The sequence below is a fragment of the Amborella trichopoda genome, chromosome 9 (assembly GCF_054954075.1).
Source record: "Amborella trichopoda isolate Santa Cruz 75 chromosome 9, AtrichopodaSantaCruz75HAP2 v2.0, whole genome shotgun sequence".
NCBI lineage: Eukaryota > Viridiplantae > Streptophyta > Magnoliopsida > Amborellales > Amborellaceae > Amborella > Amborella trichopoda.
Window position 1 is genome coordinate 8,254,185 of NC_142344.1, and position 24,535 is coordinate 8,278,719.

At 35.5% G+C, this 24,535-nt stretch overlaps 1 protein-coding gene across 44 annotated transcripts; it reads left to right on the forward strand.

The window, feature by feature from the left end:
• Positions 1-5,650: 5,650 nt before the first annotated feature.
• LOC18424140 (cytidine/deoxycytidylate deaminase family protein) lies at positions 5,651-23,420 on the forward strand. 44 transcript variants are annotated; one of them, XR_016041304.1, is made up of 12 exons: positions 5,652-6,492; positions 9,097-9,231; positions 12,014-12,113; positions 12,312-12,437; positions 12,523-12,836; positions 14,618-14,687; positions 14,852-14,999; positions 16,861-16,933; positions 17,086-17,106; positions 17,697-17,822; positions 18,661-18,948; positions 23,030-23,420. XR_016041304.1 is itself a non-coding variant. In XM_088847646.1 (12 exons), the coding sequence occupies exons 2-12, from the start codon at positions 6,795-6,797 to the stop codon at positions 23,034-23,036; spliced, it is 1,611 nt and encodes a 536-aa protein (XP_088703772.1). In that variant the 5' UTR covers positions 6,259-6,492; positions 6,680-6,794; the 3' UTR covers positions 23,037-23,420. The 44 variants fall into 44 exon arrangements, 32 of the variants coding, with proteins under 32 accessions (XP_020517309.1, XP_020517307.1, XP_006828796.1 ...); XM_088847646.1 differs by lacking the exon at positions 14,618-14,687 and adding exons at positions 6,680-6,811; positions 8,810-9,003 and having other exon boundaries at positions 6,259-6,492; positions 9,101-9,231; positions 14,880-14,999; ... (1 more) ...; positions 18,661-18,880; positions 23,020-23,420; XM_088847655.1 differs by lacking the exon at positions 14,618-14,687 and adding exons at positions 6,680-6,811; positions 8,810-9,003 and having other exon boundaries at positions 6,297-6,492; positions 14,880-14,999; positions 16,861-17,106.
• Positions 23,421-24,535: the final 1,115 nt, after the last annotated feature.

Consider the following 24,535-nt stretch of genomic DNA (forward strand, 5'->3'; position numbering starts at 1 on the left):
GACATGTCATTCAAGAAAAAAGAAAATAAAAACAAAAAGACCGATTGGGAACTTGGATATTTTAACCGATTGTATTTTGAGAGAGACGATAAAAAAAAACACAAAAGCGAAAAAATAAGCGTAAAATATAAATTTTAAAGACATATAATCTCTAATATGGAGATCATGAATATGAATAAATAAATAAATAATTCAAATTCAAATAATAATTCTATTAAGTCTTAATTTTAAGAACATGTAATCTCTAACATGGAGATCATGAATGTTAATAAATGAATTTTAAAATTTTTTAAAAATATTTTATTAAAATAACATTTGGACTATTAGTTTCAATTGTTTTTAGATAGATCACCTATTTACATCCATTTTTTAAATGAATTATTTATACCTCGGGAACCGCAAATGTAGAAATGCGGTTCCCACTGCATGAAACATTATTCCTCTTGCTTTTGGGTTGTGCGGTGTGAGTGGGGGTTTTTGGGCCCACGAAGAGACTTTATTGGGCTCATATAAAGCGAGGGAGTAATTAAGGCTCATGAATAGTGCATTCTCTTTGAGATGTAGTTGCCATACGGGCCCCTTAATAATTTATTTTAGAAATAAAATTTGATCTTACTTTTTAGGGAATATATAATATTTAATATGGAGATCATTAATTTGTAAAAATAAAATAAAATTAAAACTAAAAATGATTTTTTAAAAATAAAAATTTGAATAGTGGATTTTTACTTTTTCTTTGGAGGACTATTACTAAAGAGACTTTGTTTTGGTGGACGGTGTAGATCTTCGGCTTGCATAGTAACAGATGTGGGCTTGGCTGCACCAAAAAAATTATTTCTATTTGGGGCTTCCTTGTTTAAAATTACTTATTTTTTTCTTTTGTTTTTTTAAGAATATGAACCTTTTATTGCTGAATGAAAAATATCCAAAAGAGATTACATTATTAGAAATAACAAGAGAAGGCAAAGTGGAGTCAAACTTAGCCAAACAATCTCCTAAAGAATTGGCCTCCCAACACATATGGATAAAAGAGACCCTCAAATTGTGACCAAATAGAAACTAGCTTCCACGAACGCGTAACTCTCTCTTACACCATTGGACGACATTCAACAAATCACCCTCAATCATACAAAAACTATCCAGATTTATGCTTTGAATAATTTTTAGACCCTAGAGAAGAACAAGCAATCAAGCTTGATGTGTAGTAGCTTCCCCAATTGGTCTTGTATAGGTAAAGATAATGTCCACATTCCAATCATAGACATCACCTCAAACCTGAGTTCCTTTGTGAACTTCTATCAAAATTCAACTTAAAAATCCCTAAGAGATGGTGGAGCCCTTGTTTAAAAGTAATTATTTACTAAATAACAAAGGGAAATCATCGATGACTTCCCTATTTAAAAGTTACCCATATTCTTATATTCTACTTAGTGATGCAAATGTAAGTTTTTTTTGGCAATTAGTAAATATTTTTAAAAAGCATTTCTCATTTTTATATTTTACATCCATGTCTCATATTTTGTATTTTATGTTCTCTCTCAAACACTGTAAGTTTGGAACTCAAATTTATGGTCTATCGCTTTTATTATTATTATTATTATTTTATTTTATTTTATTGTTATTGTTATTATTGTTGTTATTGTTGTTATTGTTATTATTGTTGTTGTTGTTATTGTTATTGTTATTGTTATTGTTATTGTTATTGTTATTATTATTATTTGTTATCATTATTATCATTACAATTGATAAATGAGTTTGAAACTTACGGTCACAAATTGACTTTTAAAAATAAAATGAAATTTGAGTGGTTTGGAACTTCAAGTTCACAATATGCCACTCAAAAAATACATGTGTCCTAGGTTCAAAACTTCAAGCTTTGAACAAATGAAACTCTACCTATGATCAACCTTAATTTTCAAATAGGTATATTTGGAACATCAAGTTTTGAACTGACATATCATTTAGAAAAACAAAAAAAAGGAAAATATCTTCTTATCCCTTATTTTTAACTTCTATGTCTCAATAGATCAAAAAATTAAAAATATTACTTGTAAGCAAAATGTCTCCATCTTTTTTATCTCACAACCCCCTGGATCCCTTTCATCATAAAATTTTGACTCAAACAAACACTAAAATGACACCCTATTAAAACTCTATCTCTCTCTCTCTAAAACTCCATCTATCTCTCTTCGCTTCTCGGTGAGTTTATCAGCTAAGGGGTCTAGTTTGAGCTTGAGGTTGAGCTCGCACATGAGCACACCTTATGTGTATGAGAGAGATGAAGTTTGGGTTTTAGAGAGAGAGAGAGAGATAGAGTTTTGAGAGAGAGACAGAGCGACGATGATGTGTGAGAGAGATATAGAGTTTGGGTTTTAGAGATAGATGGAGTTTTGAGAGAGATATTGAGTTTTAGAGAGAGAGAGAGATAGATTGAGTCATTTATAATTTGTTGAGGTAAATAATACATGGTCAAAAGGGTTTAAGCGGTTGAAAGATAGAAAAGATGGACTCCTTTTGTTTACAAGTAATATTTTTAATTATTGGGCCTGATGAGATATATAAGTTAAAAATATGGAAAAAATAGGGTATTTTTCCCCAAAAAAGACCGATTGGGAACTTGGAGTTTCGAACCGGTTGTATTTTGAGAGAGAGGAAAAAAAACATACACACACACAAAAGTGGAAAAATAAATGTAAAGTATGGAAAGTGTAATGCAGATTTTAATTACCTAAAAAACTAAGAAATATTTATGATAATTTCCCTAATTTATTTTATTGTTGACCACTTAAGAAAGGAAAAAAATTAAAGGTGGTGCCAACGTTCCACTATAAAAGTAAAACATACCTAAAAAATCCAGTGGAAAAATTTTATTCGAAAACACTCTAATTAGTTGATGAGATCAAATGCATAGACATGAAAAAGAGGTTTCAGAATGCATAATTGATAGGATTGTGTACAGTGACACCGTTTTATCTTTGTTAGAAGGTGATCACAACTATTGATAGTCATTAGATATCAATTTTGATAGCTTGGGATTTGTCATGAAGTTATAGAATTGTGTTTTGAACTTCGGGTCTAGATAATGACATTCTTACAATCACTTGATTTGAAATCTGAAAGATAAGCGTGATTGTGACCTATTACGCCAAAAGTAAATAGAATGTTTTGTGTACTTTTTCAAAAGTAACACATATTATATGTTATTTAGACCATCAATTTTCAAGTTTTTCATAACACTTATAGATATGCTTTCAAAAATGGGAACTATCTGTCAGACAATGGGGCTGTAGCCATCCTTGTTGAAGCAAGGCTGCATGCGAAAACATTTTCCTTGAGACGGATCTTACAATTCATCGTCCAATAAAGGAAAAAGATGGTATAAGATGTCAACTTTGTCATTGAAGTAAGGTAGACATAAAAAAAATCAGTTAGAAACTAGTGCTTGGATGTTAGAAAACCCTTCAATTTAATCATATTGATCTCAAGATGTGTAATAAAAAGGAAAAAAGAAATTAAAGTCCTAAAAAGAATGCATCATATAATAAATTATGTGGACAGTCTATTATCAATAGTTTCAAATGTTTATAGATCTACTCGACTTGTAATATTTTAAGAAATTTTAAATTCATCAATTTGGATAAAAATAGATTGTCGAGCGATCATAAGGTTTTTGTCACCATAACTACATCCCAACAATAGAGGTGCGTACATCCCAACAATAGAGGTGCGGCTTACTTCCAAGTATTAGGCGGGCACATTATACAAACCTCACACATGGTAGGTGGGCCCGTCTTTTGTTGTACTTCCCCTCATTCATTACCCGTCTAATTAATCTAAGAGCACACATGCTATTTTTTTAGCCGGGAGACTTACTTGGGATGATTTTTTTCAATCTATAATTTTAGCAACTATTTAATAATTTCTGGATGATTATTCTGAAAAAACAATTTAAAATTTGTGTTTTCTTACACTTTGATATTACCATCTAAAAATTGGATGGTTAAATATTGATAAATTATTATTTTTAAAGTATATAGAGGGTACAATTAGGTAGTTTTTGTTATTGAAATTAATCTATGAGCTGAAGATATTATATCCCAAAATTCACAGGTGCTGGAGACTATCAAAACCCTAAGCGTCATAGCATACGAGTGCAATAGGAAGGTGTTAAAGATTAAACACGGTTTTTATGAGTTCTACGACTCATATGTAAATATCATTGAAAAAAAGTCAGGCCACCCAGCCACCTAGGCTGCCTGGCCGACATAAATGGTGTGGGGTATGAGCAAGCATGCCTAAGGCAAGCGCTGAGGTGGCTTGGGTGTCCACCTAGTGCCATCCCTTAAAAAAAAATACAAATCCACCCAAACAAAAAAATATTATGATATTGCCCTTCTCTCTCTCGAGTCCATGTGCTCTATTTATTTATGAGAAGAAGAAGAAGATGGACTCTAAGTGTTAAATGTAAGGCCTCTCTCTCATACACACACACACACACAAAGATACACTTGTACCCATATGCTCATTCTTTATACATAAGAAGCAAAAAAAGAAGAATATGACCTCGAAGTGTTTGATGTGAGGTCCCTCTCTCACAGTCTCTCTCTCTCGCTCTTTCTCTCTCGACATATACTCTAAGTGTTTGTTGAGACCTCTCTTTGACAAATATATATTCAAAACGAAAAAAGGGATGATCTTCAAGAATTTCATGTGAAACCTCGCATATACACATACGTACGCATGTATACACACACATTCACAAAACACACACATACAAAACAACATATGGCCCCCACCCCAATCCCCTTCTCTCAGGGCTGCCCAGGTTTCTGGGCGGCTGCCAAATACAGACACACACATTCACAAAACACACATACACAAAATAACATACCCCTTAGGGCCGTCCAAGTATTTGGGTGCCCACCCCCTAACCAGTCCAGACTCCATACCATTGGTTGCCTCCGCCTATCATATTTATTGTCTACCTAATTTTGTAGGTATAAAAAATTCTCTAACATGGAGAATATGAATATGTAAAAAAATATGAATATTAAAAGGTTCAACTTGTATAAGTATGCAACATTACTTGTAAAAATAAGGTTACCATACTCTACAATGTCTATTTTATTTGGATGATATAGATTTAATACATCTTTATATATAATATAAATATGTGACACATATTTTAAGATAGAGTGCGATTTGTATAAAGCTGAAGCTCTAAACAATCAAAGTGAAGCGCACCTTCAACTACTATCGAGAAATATGGTTTCAATATTGAAAATCTTTTAGATAGCCTTAAAATATGTTTTCATCTCTAATTATAACATTTAAAGCTTAAAAAATAATGTAGATCAAGCAAATCTATGAAAACCTGAAAATCTTGAAAATTGACGGTAAAAAAATGTAATGCATTATTTTCAAAACTTGAAATTTAATTTTTTTTATGTCCATTATTCTTGAGGTCGAGATGATCAATTTAAGTATAATTAGGCATCTAAACAACATCTTTTAATGAACTTTTTGTGGTGCGGTCTAATTTGATTGTTTAGAGCCTTGAACGTATATAAACTTTTTCTTTTAGGATAATATCCAAACCAAAATAATACGGACAATATGGATAAATGTAACTTTATTGCTATAAAAAAAAAGTCTGCAACCTCGTATGAACTTTTCCAAATTTAAAAGCTAACTAATTTTTTTTTTTGAATAAAAATTTCACACCATTTTCCACGTACGTCCCCCCACGCATCCCCAATCGCTATTGTTTTTCGCTTGATCTTCGATTCACTCTCTCATGCCTCTCACTTCACTTCCCCTGTTTCCCTCTCACTTCTTTCTCTCTATATCCATGACACAGCTTGAACGCACACTGTCTCTAAATTCACGATTCAGCTTTGAACTCTCTCTCTCTCTCTCTCTCTCTCTCTAAATTTACAGTTCAGCATTGAAGTCTCTCTCAAAATTCACGGTTCGGATTTCAATTCTCTCTCTCCACCCTCACACGAGAAAGCCACAAAAGAAAGAATTCAAGAAGCTCTCATTTTGGTTATCTGGTGTTACAGTCGTCTTCTCTGCACATAGAATATAGAAGCCGAGTGCTTGTAGCAGCGATTGAGTAGCGGACTGTTTTACAAACTGCAACATACCCCATCACCATCCATGGCCTTATCCTGTGGTGCTGGGGCACTTGCTATGGGGGGTACACCGTTCAGTGGCCATGCATTAGATGCCGCCCACGTGCAGAGGGCTGCCGGCATCGCGGACAAGTCGGCAGGGTGCACATCCCCACATCCGAATTTTGGTTGCGTGATTGCGAGGGGAGAGCGTGTAGTAGGGGAGGGGTTCCTTTATGCGCAGGGCACCAAATGTGCGGAACTGCAGGCGGTGGAGATGGCCGGAGGGGAGCTGTGCAAGGGTGCCACTGCATACCTTAACTTAGAGCCGGGCGATTGCCATGGCGATGACAGTGCCTTATCTGCTCTCATCCAGGTTTCTTCTATTACTTCTTTCTCCCTAACCTGATCTGAACCCTTATTTCTCTCTGTTATTGTATCCGTTTTATTGTTTATCTCTCTCGCCTGTTATACTCTGTCATCAATAATACATTCACACACATAACTTTGTTTGGCAACATATTACCATTACAAATATCATGACATCAATTACACATTTGCAGTTTCTAGGATCTATATAACATGATGGAATATGGATCCCATACGATTGAGAAGCAAATTAGCCGATCCCGATTAGTTGGGAAAAGGCTTTGATGATGATGACGAGGATGATGATTGATGATGATGATTGAGAAGTAAATTAACGCACACAGCTTTCCTATTTTTTCTGGCACTTCGTTAACATTGTGAGGATGTTTGATTTTCAATCCTTCACTGTCATATAAAAAGTTTAGAATTTAGTTTTACTGTTTGTAGAAATGAGACATACATATTGTTTGATTTTCGATCCTTCACTGTCATATAAAAAGTTTGGAATTTAGTTGTTACTGTTTGTAGAAGTGAGACATACATATCAGTGCCATGGTTGCTTCCCAGATTCCTCTTACTTCCTTTTGCATTTGGCTTCTTGATACACTTAGTTATCTGTGCATACTTGCAGCGCCACTGATGAATAATATGATTGACTATTGTTCCTATCCCCGATTTGATGCTACACCCAGCAGAGTTAGACTTTCTAGTCAAGTTCTCTCATGCAGAGTACACAGTTCTTCTCGATCACCTCATTTGCAAGTGTCAATCTATGCATCCTCTACCTTCTACTATTATATTACCAGTTCTATGGAATTGAGTTGTTCAAGTGCAAATTCTTTTCCTTCAAGCATGTTTAAAGAAACAATATTGGCTTGTACTGAGTCAACTTACTAAGTTGCGAATTGGAGATTCTCTTTCAAACACAAAAAATATTGTTTAAACTTTAGAAACAAGAATTTAAGCATCTATAAAGATTATGGTCATAAGAAATTGCATTTATGATAGAATGGAATAGGGATATGTAACTTATCTTTCACAAAGTTCCTTGCAGAATTGGACTGACTGGTCTGTTTTTGATCCTCGTAGCATTTATTCACATTATCAGCCAGTTTTTTTTTTCTTCCTGTAAACAGTTACCTGTTGTATTGTGTGTATGAGTCACATAAAGAATCAGGCAGCCCACAGGATGGGTGGTCTTTACACCTCAAAAATGCTTTCTAGCTGATGCTATACAAAACGGTTGGGAGACCCTGTACATCGGAATAAAAAACAAAGATAACACTCTTGTCCAAGGATGGGCTGAGGCAGTTATGAGGAACATTCTGCTCAATGATTCATGTATTGCAATCTTGTGACAGTTCCCAATTCAAATTTTGTTTGTCACAATTGCACAGATCATTTCATACTTTCATCTACTTGTCTGTCCTTTTTCTGTGTTCGCTACAATCCTTTGTACTTCCATGGATTTTACTAAAATACCTTGCAATTTTTTTGGATATTTATCATACTGGTTTCTCTGAGACACATTTAAATTTTCAATAGAGTGGATTACATCCTGCTGTCTGAGGTTCATTCAGTATATTTAGAGTTTTAGTAACAATTTGGGACCTTGGAACTTATTATTTTCTTCAAAAGCTTGGCATCTTTTGAACATCAGGGAGCTTGGGGAATGGGGACTGATGCAATCCTAGGATAAGCTTGTCATGGTCATTAAAAATATTTGTCTGTAATGATTCTATGCAATTGAAATGGTGGTTTAGCTTATTGGTGTTTAAGAGAGTTTATATGATCTTAATGCAGTGGTGTTGCATTTGAACAATTAAAGCATTTCCTACAGGCCTCCGCTAAATCATTAACAGAGAGATCCCTCGTGTATTAAGATGACATGTTCAGAACATTTTTTTGAAGTCACAGCAACCCAAGTAATACATATTGCACGCTTAGACTTTTCCAACATTGTATAAAGAATACTCTGCAGTAATTTTCTGCATGTTCTTTCTGCTTGAAATGCTCCTCATTTGTGCTGTTGAGATTGACTGGTTATTTTAAGCCAGCTGTCTTTTTAATGACCATTGTGATATAAATGCAGTCTTCAGTCTCCGAAAATTTATTTTGAAATCATCTGCTTTTATATTAAAATTACGGTTGGTAATATAAATTTTTGTTGATTATGGTTTGCATACATGTGGTAACAACTTTAACATTTAATATATTTCAGCATTATATACTATTCCTGAGCATAATAGATCATCATCAACATCATCCAAGCCTTGTCCTGATTATTTGGGATCGGCTACCTGAATCATGTTCCTCCATTATAGGTTCAGGATTCATGATGAGATGTGGCAAAGTTTTACGCTGTCTGCCTACCTGACGCAACCCACCTCTTTTACCCGGGCTTGGGATGGTTTAAGAAAAAGTTTAAAGTCCTCACTCTTATTAGACCTACCTGAGCATAATAATGAGATCGTCCAGTTGAACTTCAAGTTCGTGGAGCTTTTTTTTTTTCGGTCAGGTCTCTTTAAATAGTTAAAAGAGTTTCAGATTTAATGAATGGATTATGCTTCATTTCTGAGGGTTAGCGTGGTTGCTAATGTTTGCTTTTTAGGCAGGAGTTTCGAGAGTTGTTGTGGGTCTCAGGCATCCTTTGAGACATTTTCGAGGGAAAGCAATCCATTCATTAAGAAGTGAAGGTCTGCTGGTTGACGTGCTTGGGGAAGACATGCGAAGTAAAATTATTGAGGTGGTCGACTCATTAAGTATTGTATTCTTTGATAATTTTAAATCCATTAGATATTACGTATAACTGTTTGTAACTTCTGCTATTCCTGAGTGGTAGAAGATTGATACATGTGTATGCTTTAAAAAGGGTTAGTTCCCTCATGCATTTTAGTCATCAAGGTATCTCTCTGTCTTGGGGCGTCTTATAAGGGTCTAAGCTACTCCACATTTCGATGACAAATCTTGTCTCATTAATAGGTTTCTTTATTTTCATGTGTTCCAAAGAGCTTATTGACTCACTAATCTTCCAAATCTGTGGTGAGAACTGCACCTTGATGAGGGGCAGATCATCCCACAAAGTGGTTAACATTTCCCTGAAAGCTGAGACAAGAAATATATTCAATAACTACATCTTAATGTAGTTTCTCTAGAAGGGAACTCGTGAGCATATGTAATTGTTGCTCGGGTTTCTTATGTGCTTATGGGAATGAAAGACTTGACCAGACAAAAGAAGGTACATGCAACACTGGCTTGTAGATTTATTCTCTATGGCAGCTTGAATAACTTAAATTTGTATGTTTATTCTCTATGATACGTAAGCTTGAATAACTTTGGTGTGGCTTAACCAACTGTTTAAACTTCATGTCTATGTTATGTGTCTATCTTAAATGTAAAAATTCTTAATCACTGACTACGGCTATGATCGGGAGCAAGTAAAATATTCTTTTGGTGCTCATTATGATGCTTCGAGTCTTCAAAAGTGGAGGAACACATATTTAGACTTCAAATTGGAGCCATGGATGGTTTTATAGGAGAAACTGTACATGTGGCCATGGAGCACCACAGTCAACAGTTATCTATGTGTAAACGTGCTTTCTAAATGTAGTTGTGGCCACTAGAGGGAGTGATGTCTGGGCGATTGACATAGATGCATAGATATGTAGGTAAACTGGGTTTGGGCCTCTCTTGGCTAATTAGTTTGAATAGAGTTTGTTGTAGGAGCCTTTCTGTCAAGGCATTCTGTAAACTAAGGGTGGGGGTCATTTCACAGATAGTGAAGGTGGGGTTTGAATAGAGTTTGTTGTAGGAGCCTTTCTGTCAAGGCATTCTGTAAACTAAGGGTGGGGGTCATTTCACAGATAGTGAAGGTGTCTTATTTTCTTCTAACGGGTATGGTGCAATGCCTAATACAGCTTTGTTGCATGTAAAGTGCAATATGGAGGACATAAATAGTATGTGCTCTCTTCCAAGAGGTCTTAAGCACTGTCCAGGTGCATATTTGTCCTTTATGTCTTTGAACGTTATGAGATTGCTAGCAAGATGGAATAGTCTTGGAAAGTCAACTGTTTAAGCCCTTCTTTTAGTGTAAACATGAATTTGAATTTAGAAACAGGTTAGCAAATAAATGTGTGTTGAAGATACTTTTGAGCCTCAATTCTTTGCTCCCTAAATATTTATTGACTTTCTGTCTTTTGTCTAATGAAATTTATTGGCTATCCTAGAAAAATGGCACATCTTCTCAGTTTTGATGATTTTGCTTGAATAGTAGAGGTGCACACTAAGCTTCTTTATTATTAATATTATTACTAAATGTACTAATACTACTACTACTAAAACTAAATAGGATTTTGCTTGAATAGTAGAGGTGCACACTAAGCTTCTTTATTATTATTATTACTAAATGTACTACTACTACTACTACTACTACTACTATTATTAAAACTAAATAGAAAAGAAGAAGAAGAAGAAACATGGTGTGTTTGGCTTGAGAAACAGTTGTTGCAGCAACAGTATTCTGTTGAAAGGTTGTATCGATGCCCTGCAGCCCATAGGTTCTGCATTTGCACTGGTCTTTGCAAAAAGTTTGCCTTCATCATAACCAAAGACCAATTGGATGGACAATAAAGTAGTTATAGATGATTTCGCAAGCCTACTTATGCTTTTCTAATATTGACAACCATCACTTGGTCGTGTGCAAACAATGTGATGCTGAATAATTGGTGCATCATATTTAATCACCTTCATTGTTGCTTCTAAATACGTGTGCTTCATATACCCAGTGATCAATGTGCCACTCTCTATGAACGTGCATGTTATACCTGGCGATGATTCTCTATATAAACATGCATATTATACCTGGCGATTTATCACCCTCTATGAATATGCATATCTCCAAATCTATATAAACATGCATGATTATAATATTTCTTTTGTACTGACCTTTGAATCCTGAGAGGGTTAGGAAGTAACTGACAAAGATTGGGTTTCAATTTGCAAATAAGATCCAGCATATGTTTAGAAGGCAAAAGAGGGCATAATACTTTGTGATATGTTCTAGGTTCTACTATTTCTCTAATTAATATTTCAGTCCAGTATTGAGGAAATTATTCTGCAGGGATTAATAAGAAATTAAAAGTTTTGGCAACATGATTGTCTCTAGAAAGCTTTCAGTTGAAAGTAATTATTGCAAAACTATATACAGTTCACCTTATTTGGAAGTCTATTAAGTTGCGTTTGATTTTGGTTCTTTTCTTTACAAAATCAAGGTCTATCTTCTTAAAAGTATGGGTAGTTGTGTTTGATTTTGGTTCTTTTCTTTACAAAATCAAGGTCTATCGTCTTATAAGAATGTCATACCCATACTCTTTAGTGTTGCACTAAGTCCAACGGATTAGAAGAAATTTGTTGCATGACTTTCTCTTTGGATTTCCTTTCTTTACAATAATATCCAATCTTGGGACATAAAAGTAACTCATAAATGTGCGATATTCTGATTCACTTAATGTTTCCAATAAATATTGCAGGATGCTCTGAAATCCTGCCTTGTAGTAAATGCTCCTTTACTCTATAGAGCTGCTTATGGAATTCCATATTCTGTCCTCAAATACGCAATGACCCTAGATGGTGAGTGATACCATGGTTTTATGGACTGTTTGTCTCGTGAATTTCCTTTTCCTCTGTTTCTAACATCAATTTTTGTTACTGTTTTACCATTTCACAATTTGTGTGTTTTTTTTTTACAACTAGCTTTAGGTGCAAGTCTCAAAAGTACAAAAATGATATTACTGTCATAACATAATATGTTTTCTTGGTTTCTCACAGGAAAGATTGCATCAAGCAGTGGCCATGCATCATGGATTAGCAGTAAGCTCTCCAGGCAACGAGTATTTGAATTACGAGGCAGAAGTGACGCTGTCATTGTTGGTGGCAATACACTGCGCCGTGATGGTATACATGTTATACACATTGTTATTTGGTTGCATTTCCTTTGAAGTGGGTAGGCATTTATGTTGATCCTTGTTTTATATTTCAGATCCAAGATTAACGGCTAGACATGGGGGTGGCCATTTGCCTATAAGAATTGTCATGTCACAATCTTTGAATCTTCCTGAAGTTGCAAACCTCTGGGATGTCTCTGTTGCACATACAATAGTTACGACACAAAGAGGGGCTCGCAAGAGTTTCCAGAAATTACTCGCATCAAAAGGTGTTGAAGTAGTAGAGTTCGACATCTTAAACCCTAGGGATGTTATGGAGTATTGCTATGATCGTGGTTATCTTTCTATTTTGTGGGAATGTGGAGGTGGTTTAGCTGCTCCTGCTATTGCATCTGGTGTTATTCACAAGGTTCATTTTAGCCGCTTACTATTCATGGATGGAGTTAATTCATTAATTTTCACAACTAAGGAATGTATAAAGTGATCTTACAACCACATTTCCGTCATGAACTCGGTTTTGTTGTTTATGGTTTGCTTCCGAAGGTATATAATCTTCATAGTGTGAAATGTTCAGTGAGACTGCTGGGTGTGCTTTGTTCAGAAAGTGTGGCAATCCTACATAGAAAAGTGAATGGACACTTGCTTTGATGCCACAACTTAATTGGCCCTAGAGGCATATCCTTGATATCTGTTTTGAGTGATAGAAAACTTGATGCCCTAATTTTCTGTCCTAATTGCAGCCCAAAATTCATTGTGAGTATCTAGTTTTCTTCTTTTCTAGGGTACTTTGAGCATTACTTAATGCTCACATGCACTTCTTTTTATTTTTTCATTTATCATTAATGTTTAGGAGTAATTTAGGGTGCATTCATTTGGGTTTAAGGGGATTTGTCTCAAGAAGAATAGTAGAAAGATCAGATGAAGTCACCTACCTTTGGTCCTGGTAAGGTAACAAGTTTGTGTGAGGGACGTCAAGGGTTGATCCATGAAGTTTGTCCCAAAAACCAAACCAGCCAACCTACCCTTTTGTCATCAACCTACAAAAAGAACGATAGTTTATATGAAGATCAAGGGTAAGAACTACTTAAGACATAGGTTTTAAGGGTTATGGTTTATTTATAAGCTGTTGGGAGGACGTGAAGGAGTGGGAGACCTCATATTTTCAAATATGCCTAGATATCCTTCTGAGTTAGACCTCCTTATCTTGTTCATTTTATGCGTATATATCCTTCTTTGTTATATACTTGGTTTTTTTTTTTTTTGCGTTTGTTCTTCATGCTCATGCTTTTTCCTCTTTTTTTTATGCCAGGATATCCGTCCGTCATATACTTCCTCTAGATTTTCATTGTTTTCTTCATGGATTGTGGTGCTTACTCTTCTTGACCTGTTGCACCTGCAGTTTCATATGTAGCATCCTCTAGTTCCATGTCCAGCCAATCAGAGTCCTAATCTTGTAGACTAATACCCCTATGAAACACTAAAAGAAGAAAGTGGATTAAATTTGAAGCTGCCGAATAAACAAAAATATTTCAAGCTGCATGCCTCTTCAAAAATTTGTGATTGACCTTGTGCCTGAGATCCTTTCTTTCAAAGGACTCATGATAGATGTTGTGAACCAAAAATGGCGAGATTCCTCGAGGTTTTGTTGTTTGTTTCTTTTGTCTAGGGTATAAAACAGCTATTTTAGTCATTATTTATCCAAATGGATTCTCCTCTTCATGTGCATTTTATCAAATGTACCGAGTTCTGTTTGCACCCTAAATTACTTGTCTAGCTCAAGATATAGGGTGGCTGTTTTCTGTGAGGTGGGAGCAGCATTTATGCCATGCATTTTCCAACATAAGCTGGAAATGTAAAGTGACTATTCCATAGAGACCTTAGATGTTTAGAAATATCATTAAGGAATGCCAAAATTCATGTCAAACCTTAAATGCCTATCAGTGAGGCAAATTTGAATCGGTCTATTGTGCAGTTCTTATTTCACTCAAGTGCTTTGATAAGTTCAACATGAGACCTTAAAAAGTGGGAGTAGTAGATATATATAGTATCACAGCGTAGGGCATCAAATGGAACACAGGATTAGATTATACCTGCAATGTGCATACTTGTGTAGTCTGTATCTCACGAGCTACTTTGCTTCATACGAGCAGTGCATATATTTTAGCCTGTTTGTTTCTTGATGCTGAGCAGCTAAATGACACCCGACAGATGTGAAAGTTAACTTGGAAAAGCGTCGATAGCTGAATTGGACCATAAAATAGTAAGAGTAGATTCCTCATGGTAGATAGGTAGGTAGGTATGCATGTAGTTATGTACTTATGCATCTTGGGGGCCTCCTCAGAGAAATCCCCAGGTGTATTTATGTTTCTATATATGTGCGAATTGTCCATATTTGCTTACTTAAACAGATGGTGCTGCATGCAGATTATGACAAAGTGGCATACCTTTGCAGGTGTGTGCATTTGTTTGCCCAAAGATAGTTGGTGGACTGAAGGCACCTACTCCTGTTGGTGAACTTGGAATGGTCGAGATGTCTCAAGCGCTCAATTTGACTGATGTTTCTTTTGAGCAGGTCAATCAGTAAATAATTTTTTCCATTCTATCTGGTGGTACTAAAACCAAATACATTTGACTTCATTGCCTTCTCTTTAATTATTGCGATTTTATATTTTCACGTGAAAGCTGTGCTACGACTTTTGCATCCATGGGAGCTAGACTTTATTTCTTTTCTTGCATTCTATGGATTTAATGGATTTTCCTGGAATATATCATTCTTATTTTTGGCAGATTTGATGCATCTGAGAATGTCAATGCAAGGGTCTTTTAAATTTTGCTGTTTGTGTAACAAGTTATTGTTGTTGAATGTTCATTGTAATCTTTATGGCTAGGAGTAATTCTTGGCTAGCCTTCCTCTGTTACATAGTAACAAGTCACACTTGCGACCACAAACAAGAGAAAGACATGGTAGGGGCCCTTTTAGAATGTGCTTTGAATTGCAAATTCAAAGATTGAAAGTCTGAAGTTGGACTAAGGCAATATTAATTTTTACCCACATGAAAACCCCTTTCGATATTCCTCCACTGATCCCTTCATAATATTATTTCCCCTTGCCTCTTTGCTGTGTCAACACTATTCTGCCCATAGAAGACCCATTCCCAGTTCTCTCTCTTCCCCCCCCCTCAAAAAAAAAAAAAAGAAAAAAAGAAGAAGACAAAAAACAGAGCTAGAAATAAAAAAGAAGTTCTCGTTGTAATAGGTTTCATTCATTCAATGTTTTCATCGAATATAGTTTGATAAAATTTTATTCCATGAGTCTCTGTAAAGATTACATATTTTAAATTGCTCACTGAGATAAATGTTTATTTGTTTATTACTTTCTTACCCATATCCTTTCTGCTACATAAGCTTGGTTTCATGGGACATTACCAAGATTCCTGTATTCTACCCTCATGTAGCACTTGGCACATTCTGGCTGCCCTGAGTTGTTTATCTCCCTTATTTATTTTATTATGTCCTTCGATGCATTTGCCTAGACATCCTATGTGCCAGACTTTGATAAATAGGTCAGTCCTAAATACTCTAATTTTTCCTTATGCATGGCATAGATGTCCATTAATTATATCGGTATATGGGATTTTCTGACTCCTTTTCAAAGTCAATATTAAGGGCTAGTCTGATGCCAATCCAGAACATATTTCAGCACTACTGGGGTGGCATTTTAGCTGACACCAAGTTTGCGGTTAAGTGACTCCTTTTGATGCCACTTTACCCCTTTTGTGATGTGGGTGCACACAGAAAATGCTGCAGTGTTTTGAGAGATGAAAACGGAACATACCAGTTTTGAACCCACTTGCAAAACATGGCATTTTCCCAGAAATCAAAACACACATTGACCAAAATGTATCTTGCAGCGAAACCAGGGGCAAATAATGCATCCACAAAAGAACAGAATATGTCAATGTCACTACTATGTTAAATACAAGAAAGGCAGTGTTTGTACTGGAAAATTATAGAGGACGCTTGCTGTTAGTACACTAGAATGCTTTGTTATATTTTCTTTCTAATTTTTCTTGAAATTATAAAGGATCGAGGTCATCAGTTCGACAGGATTCTTTTGGCACCTTTTTGAGCTCTTGGTCTCTGCAATTTTGTATATCTACACCTCCGCCGCATTTTTTTGGTTCTATAGCTCTCTTCTTTTTTGGTTGTATCTCAGTTTTGTACGGAGCACCCAACCTGTGGGCTGCTTCTCTCTAAATCTTTTGTATATTTCTTTCACTCAATATATTAACTGCTGCTGCTGCTGCAAAAAAAGGATCAAGTAGTACCAATAATGAATATGTTCATTATTGGGTTTTTGGTACTTGTTCATCTATCTGCCATTGAACTATTTGAGCAACAACTGATGCCAACTTTTTTCTCGTGACTTACAGATTGGTCCAGACATGCTCATAAGTGGATTCCTGCAGCCCATTCCTGATTTGACACCTGTGATTCCAACTCTAGGTGATACATCTTCCATAGATCCTACATTAAATCCCTATGATGCGAACATAATTTTCTTTTACAAGACATGGGATCCATATGGAGCTCTTTCAAACTTTTCTTCACATCCTTTGCACATGCCTGATGAGAATGGAGTCTATATCACTTGGCAGAGTGTGGAGCATTATTATCAGGTTAGAAATAGAAAGCTTGATTGATTAAATTTTATTTAGTATATGAATATTTTTTTTTCACCCTTTTTGATGCATGGATGTGTCTAAACTTAGTGATAAAGTTATATCTTGTTTTAGTAAATTATAAAGTTATAATTTCTTGATTACTGGTAAACAGCCAATTGTTTTTGGACTTTGTACTTTTTAAGTATTTTTCACGGACTCGTGGCTAATTTTTTGCCCTTCTAGAAGCCACCTAAAGTATCTGCTTATCTCATTTCTTATCCAGCTGTTGTTTTTTTGTTAGGTTTTGGGCATTTATGATTGAGTTAACATAGTTAAGGGGTCGGATGCTCTAAAACCTGAGCTGATCTAGCCATAAAAAAAAAGGACCTATAAAAAAAATATATTGTTTTGACAATTATGGCATTACTTATCCTTTTTGTACAGAGCATCCAGTGTGTGGAATGCCTGAGACTCACTTCTTGTGAGAACTTTTGTATATTGTATATACCAGTAATATATTGTGAATAGTTTCAAAAAAATAATGTCATAACTCTTTTGTGTTACCAAAATCCCTTCATGTGTGTTTGTCCACTCCTCATGGGCAGGCGAACAAGTTTGTGGGTGTTGATGATCCAATAGCAAGAGCTTGTGTGGGAGAAATAAAATCCACAGGAAGCCCAGAGGAAGCTGCGCGCATTGGAAGGACATCAGAGAGACAACACCCTCATTTGGTATTCCCTTTTTTGAGCATTTGATCTCTTTATGCATGTCTTCACATCCGTGTGCGTGACATTTGCAGTGGAGCAAGCTCTTATTAATCAAGTTAGATGGTATTAATGCCACAAGATTTAGTCCAATATTTGAAATTTTATTGAAAATTTCAAAATCAATGTTATACATGGCGGTGTGAGAATGACTTAAGACAGGGAACATAGCGACAAGTTCTTATTGACTCTTTTCTCCCAAAAAAGAAAAAATCTTATTGCTCATGCAAATGGAAAAGCCTGTAGTATTTCCACTAGGGAAAGTAATGCATGAGTTCTTAAGTTTCCTACAATTACTTGACACCACCTCAGCCACCAGCGGGCAACAGCAGATGACTGGGGGTTATGTCAAACAGCTGTAGGATATTTTAATTCATGCAAATGTATATGACCCATTATGCTATATTTCAAATACTTTTCCATATCAAGAATGGGAGTTATTCGTTGCTTTCCCCTTTGTTAGATTGTCAACTAGCTAAGGTGTCGCATGATTACATGGCCTAGAGGAGCAAATCTTGTAATGAAATTCTCCAGGATGAACTGGCAATCACTTTAATTCTTCTTCATTCTTTCATTGATGAAATACATTAATAGAAGCAAGCTTAATATCACTCATCTTGTCACCATACATCAAAGTGATGTTCATGTAAAGAGTATTCATCTCCATACTCTCATATTAACGTTCATTATGTTGTTTATTTAAGAAATTAAGCGACCAAATCTACTTCCAGCATCTCATATTTGTCCTTTTCCTGCTATTGCTGGATAGGTTAACAATCTTATATCCTTATCCTTTCTCTGCCAGATGAGAGCTGACTGGGATACTTTGAAGATCAATGTCATGTACAAGGCTCTCAAGTGCAAGTTCTCCACCTACCCTCATCTTAAGTCTCTCTTGCTTTCTACTGTTGGATCTGTTCTGGTTGAAGCTTCACCACATGATCTTTTCTGGGGTGGGGGTCGAGAAGGAGAAGGGTTGAATTATCTTGGCCGCTTGCTGATGCAGATACGATCTGAATTTCTTGGTGAGGATCCCCCACCCATAAATTGCTAGCTCACACTTCCACATGCGTGTGTACATTCATCTGTATTGGTACGTACTTGAAAGCTAAAAGAAGCAATTCTCTTTTTTTTGGGTTCAAGTTCTCATGGTTCATGAATTATCTATTCTGGTATTTAGCATCCTGAATTGTTATTTATAACTTATCAGAATTTGGGAATAATAATGGCCATGCCAAACTCTCTCTCTCTCTCTCTCTCTCTCTATGCTCCAGATGTTCAAACAGTGATTGAAACACTTGTATAAATCATGAAGGTAGACCAGAAATCTGTTATGTATTACTAGTACATGAACAGGTCATTCCTTTCCTTTTATCATTCACGTGACTAGTGTTCTATATTCAGAGATTTTGATGTGTGAAATAGAAAATAAGGAATCTTAATAAGTTGCTACCTTCATAAAAAGTTAACCTTTTAAACCCCTTTGACACAGAAATGGCACTGGTATAAACTTCAGCTGTGTTGCTAGCCATACTAGTTAAAACTCAAATGCCAGCATTGCATACCCTTATCTTTGCATCCGCACATGTTGATAGCTTATTGGTGTATTGCATTTCTGAGTAAACTTTGCTTCTACTTTCTTTTTAGAGAAAGCATACAATAGGATACCTAAAGAGTTAATTTGGTGGGTCTTGGAAAAGAAAGTAGTATCTAGAGTATGCATTAACATGGTGAGAGATGTGTATGAGGGAGTGCTAACTAGTGAGAACAACTAGTGGAGAGACAAGTGAGTTTCACTGGTAGTATGCTTACATCAAAGTCAATGTCGAGCCCATGTCTTTTGTTTTGGTTATGGACGAGTTAACTAGGCATCTATAGGATGAGGTACCATGATGCATGTTATTTGCGGATGACAGAGTTTTGATTATTGAGTTTAGAGACAATATCAGTGCAAAGTTAGAACTTTGGAGGGATGTTTTAGAACCTAAAGGTTTTAAAATTAACAAGACTAAGACACAATATATGGAATGCAAGTTTAGTTATAATAAAAATAGAAACAAGGAATTAGTTAAGATTGATGGCGGAGAAGTACCTAAAAGAAGAGATTATTGTCAATATATTGGGTCAATAATCCATGAGAACGGTGAAACTGAGAAAGATATCGTGCATAAAATTAAAGCTGGGTGGACGAAGTAGAGATGTGCTTCTGGAGTCTTATGTGATCGTTGCATACCAATGAAGCTGAAGTGAAAATTGTATAGGACAGCTGTAGGACCGGCCATGCTTTACGGGACGAAATATTGGGCGGTCAAGAAAATCATATTCACAAAATGAGTGTAGCTGAAATGAGGATGTTGAGATGGATGAGTTGTAAGACAAGAAAGGATAGATTTCAAAATGAATATATCCGAGGGAACTTAAGGATGGTTCCATTAGGCGATAAAATGAGGGAAAGTAGACTTAGGAGGTCTGGCCATATACAACATTGACCTAGAACAACATTGGTTCAAGTGAAAGGCTCTAAAAGGGTAAGTAGAAGGCCCAAAATAACATGGATGGAAGTAGTGCAAAGAGATATGGTGAACTATGGTCTGATTGAGGATATGACCTATGAAAGAGCGGAATGGTGGAACAAGATTCATGTAGCCGATCTCAAATAGTTGGGATAAGGCTCGGATGATGATGATGACAATGACATTCCATTTAGTACCAATAAGCAAGATGCATCTTCCTTAACTTCATGGATCAACCTTTCCAATGATAGATGTCTCCTCTAGGTTCTTATGTTCTAAAGGGAGCTAGGTATGCACCAAGACATCAATATTGTCATCCTTTTCATGGATTATCCTCGTCTTTGTTTACAAAAACCCAAGCCTCCAACAGTTTTTCCTCCTTTTAATGCTTCCCAGATCAGAGTAAATCAGAGATTTAAGACCATATATTTTGGGGGTTCATCTTTCTAGGAAACTTTCAGTTTTTGGCTCTCTCTCTCAAAAAACCTGCATACAGAAGGTTCTATTTTCTTTACAAAACCAGCAACTTTAGGGCAAACTACCAAATTTTGGAGTGGACGTAAAGTTAAGCAGCTTCGTGAGGGGAAGAAGTCTGCTGTGCAGCGTTATAGAGGGGGTCTCATTCCCTCCCCATTTGCATTGGCCTGATGTCCTCCCCTCTGAAACAAGAAGAAATCCATGAAGGATATGTGGAGGGATTGCCTGCCCTTTTCTCCACTAGAAGGAAGAGAGAGAGAGAGAGAGAGAGAGGATTTAGACCTCTGAATTTCCATGTTCTCTCTTGCTCCTGACTGAGGTGATTCCTCATACTAATTTGAGACTTGGGAATTGCCTGATGCTGGCCGTTTGAGTTCACCTGAGGGGGATTCCTTGTACAAGAGTCATATGGAAATCAGGACTCCCCAATCTGGGTTGACTTGGGTGATTTGGAGTCAAGTTTCCCTAGTTGACCTAATGATTTTTGAATTATTGTAACTATAATTTATTAGTGTTTGTAGGTGTGTGCTATTACCAGTGGATGCCTCATGCCTATAACTTTTCCGCATTGGTGGAGGGCTTCTTTAGAAAGAGAAGTTTGATCAATTCCTAGGATTGGATCAAGTGAGAATTTATCTGAAAAGCTTTTACTTGGAGGGAATCACTTTCACATGATACAATTATACGCAAACAATTATTACCAGTGGATGCCTCATGCCTATAGCTTTTCCGCAACAGTGGAGCCTTCTTTAGAAAGAGAAGTTTGATCAATTCCTAGGATTGTATCAAGTGAGAATTTATTTGAAAAGCTTTTCCTTGGAGGGAATCACTTTCACATGATACAATTATACACAAACACCGCAAGTGGTGAGATGTAAAATTGGATGGCTGGGTGTGTTGTTAGCATCAAAATTGAGATGAGAAGATTTTCTGGGGGCGTCAAATCAATGGCATACCTCGAGCTGCTTGATTTCATGTATGATGTTTAGATAGCCACGACCTTTTTGTACCAAAGTAAACAACTTTATCATTTACCTTTTGTTTGGAAAAAAAATTCAGCCTGAACTTTATAGGCCTACAATTGAGAGTGCAAGCCCTGTGTGGCCTTAAGTGTCGCCGGTACCATCTTTTTGTTTCTCTTACTAGTTGGAGATTGTTGCCCGTTCTGGCAGTGATTTGTCTGCATAGCTGATTTTCTAATTGATATATTTATCTTCTTATTTATGGAATTTTTCTTAGAGGTTGCTGTTTTGTGTTAATTTTGGACAAGCTTAGGAGCCGATAAGATACAGTGCTATTGTTTGTTTCCGGTAAAGAAAGGATTTGGAGACGAGATTAGGTTGATACTGTGCCAAAGCATTTCTATTGTATATTCACTTACTTGGGTACAACCTTATGTAGGAGTACGTTTAGGACAGTAAATTTTTATGATGTAACCTTCTTGACTTAGAGACAATCTCAAATTATTATTATTATTTTTTTAAAAAAGGAAATTTGAACAGACTTTATGTACCTGAGAAGGATGATGTCTCTAAAATTGCATTGAATATAGACTATACAAATTTGATTAGTTAGATTTAAGCGTTTATGCACTCAAAATTATTTCTTAGTGGATCCCAAAATTCCATACAAAAACCGGCCTCCTAAGTAGATCTTTTACACAGAGGAGTAAGAGTAAGTGTATAATGGTTCCACGGGAGCATAGACCTGGTTATATACAATTAGATATTTGAAAAGCACTCGAAGCGTGCCTTGTGTGAGTGAGAAACACAGTTGAAAAAAGAGAAACAATCTGCACCAATAAATGGTCAAAGATCTTCGCCCACTGTCATACACGTATATATTATACAAATGGGTGCCGTTTGCATAAGGTGTCAACATCAAACAATTTCATCAAGGTCTACCTTTAAATTTATCGAAAGATGTAGTTTTACTGTTGGAAATTTCAATTATAACTTGAAAATCTATATCGCATCTAATTATGATTTTAAAACTAAAAAATTAGTGTGGATCAAGGAGACCTACAAACACTTAGAAAAATATGAAAATAGAGAATCTAGATAATGTGTTACAAGATGAATCTTTTTTAGTACATATGACCATCCTTTGATTACCTTATATATAATTCATTAATTTGAAGTTGATTACCTTATATATGATTCATTAATTTGAAGTGATACATAGATGTTGAAATTGTGCTTTGAGCGAGGGAGAATTCCAGGATGCCCGTTCACTCTAAAGCTATGCACTTTGCTAGAAACACACTGTGAAGAACTAGACGATTCGATGAAGATGAGAGAGAAAGAGGGTTCAATCCAATGCAAATGCTCACTAGGAGAGAGGGAGAGTTTTAGATCGAGTTGTCGATTAGGTAAATGCTCACTAACAGCCTGTTTGATAAATGATAGCAAGTTCATGAATTGTAAATCGGAAGTAGTTCATTGCGGAGAAGATAGAAGTTACTGTAAGAAGTTCTTGGTTTCTGTATTTGATAGCCTCCTGAGAAGTTAAAGAAGTTTTTGGTTTCTGTGTTTGATAACCTCTTGGAAAAGAAGTTCTTGGTTTATGTGTTTGATATCTTCCTAAAAAGTTAAAGAAGTTCTAGATATTTTGTATTGGATTAGCTTTAGAAATAGTATGCAACATTTAAAATGTTAAAATTGAGACCTAGATAGTATTTATTTATTTTATTAACTTTTAAAATTTTATTTGTTGGGATGGAATATCAATTGAAAGTAAAGTATATTGGATTGAGAGAGAGAGAGAGAGAATTTTATTGATGAGTGAGAGAAACGTCATAGAGAAAGATATATTTGTATAACAATTGAAATAAACTTTATTGCACCTCAAAATTGAAGCATTTTATAGACAATGTCAAGCACAACTTCACTTCAATATTGTGTACCAAATCACTAGTTTTCTAATTGGATAAAATATCGATTGAAAGTAAAGTACGTTGGATTGAGAGAGAGAGAGAGAGAGAGAGGTTTATTTATGAGTGAGAGAAGGGTCTTAGAGAGATATATTTGTATAACAATTGAAGCATATGTTGTATGATAAACTTCATTGCATTTCAAAATTGAAGCAGTCTATAGACAATGTCAAGCACAACCTTAATTCATTATTGTGTACCAAATCATTAGTTTCCTAATTTTTAGAATTTTACTTTTTAGGATAAAATATCAATTGAATGTCAAGCACAAGCTCAACAAATTTCCTCCTGATTTACTTGAGAAATGTTATTTGCAAAAAATTCAAGTCAATTTATAACAAGTTTTTTTTGTTCGCCGATTCTATAACTATATTCTCAATGGTAAGATAAAACCCTATGGATGCTAAATAAGTATGAAAAGTGTTCTCTTATTCATAGATGCTCACATGAAACCTAACGAAACGGAACTTGAAACAAGCTAAATCACAATAACCAGTACCTTGTACTGCAACTCTAATGAGGAAAGATTTGCTTGATATAGGAATACAGATCTCAACAAGAGGGCAGTCAATTGGAGCACATATAAGCAGTAAAATGTATAAATTTCAGTTAAATTCAGCATTTTATTCACAAAAAAAATAGAAAAACAATATCTTCAACTTAAAAAAAACAGAATGGAAGCTCAAAATAACCTTGTTTTAGCCAAGTGATAGCAAACATGCTTGACTATGCTTAAATTCCACTTTCTCAATTATATC

Bases quoted from the DNA above. Each gene is read 5' to 3' on its own strand.
- LOC18424140 (XM_020661645.2), top strand. From the start codon at position 6,163: ATGGCCTTATCCTGTGGTGCTGGGGCACTTGCTATGGGGGGTACACCG. The intron at 15,000-16,860 runs GTCAATCAGTAA...CGTGACTTACAG, and splicing joins CTGATGTTTCTTTTGAGCAG to ATTGGTCCAGACATGCTCAT. The intron at 18,881-23,066 runs GTGAGGATCCCC...GGAGAATTCCAG, and splicing joins GATACGATCTGAATTTCTTG to GATGCCCGTTCACTCTAAAG.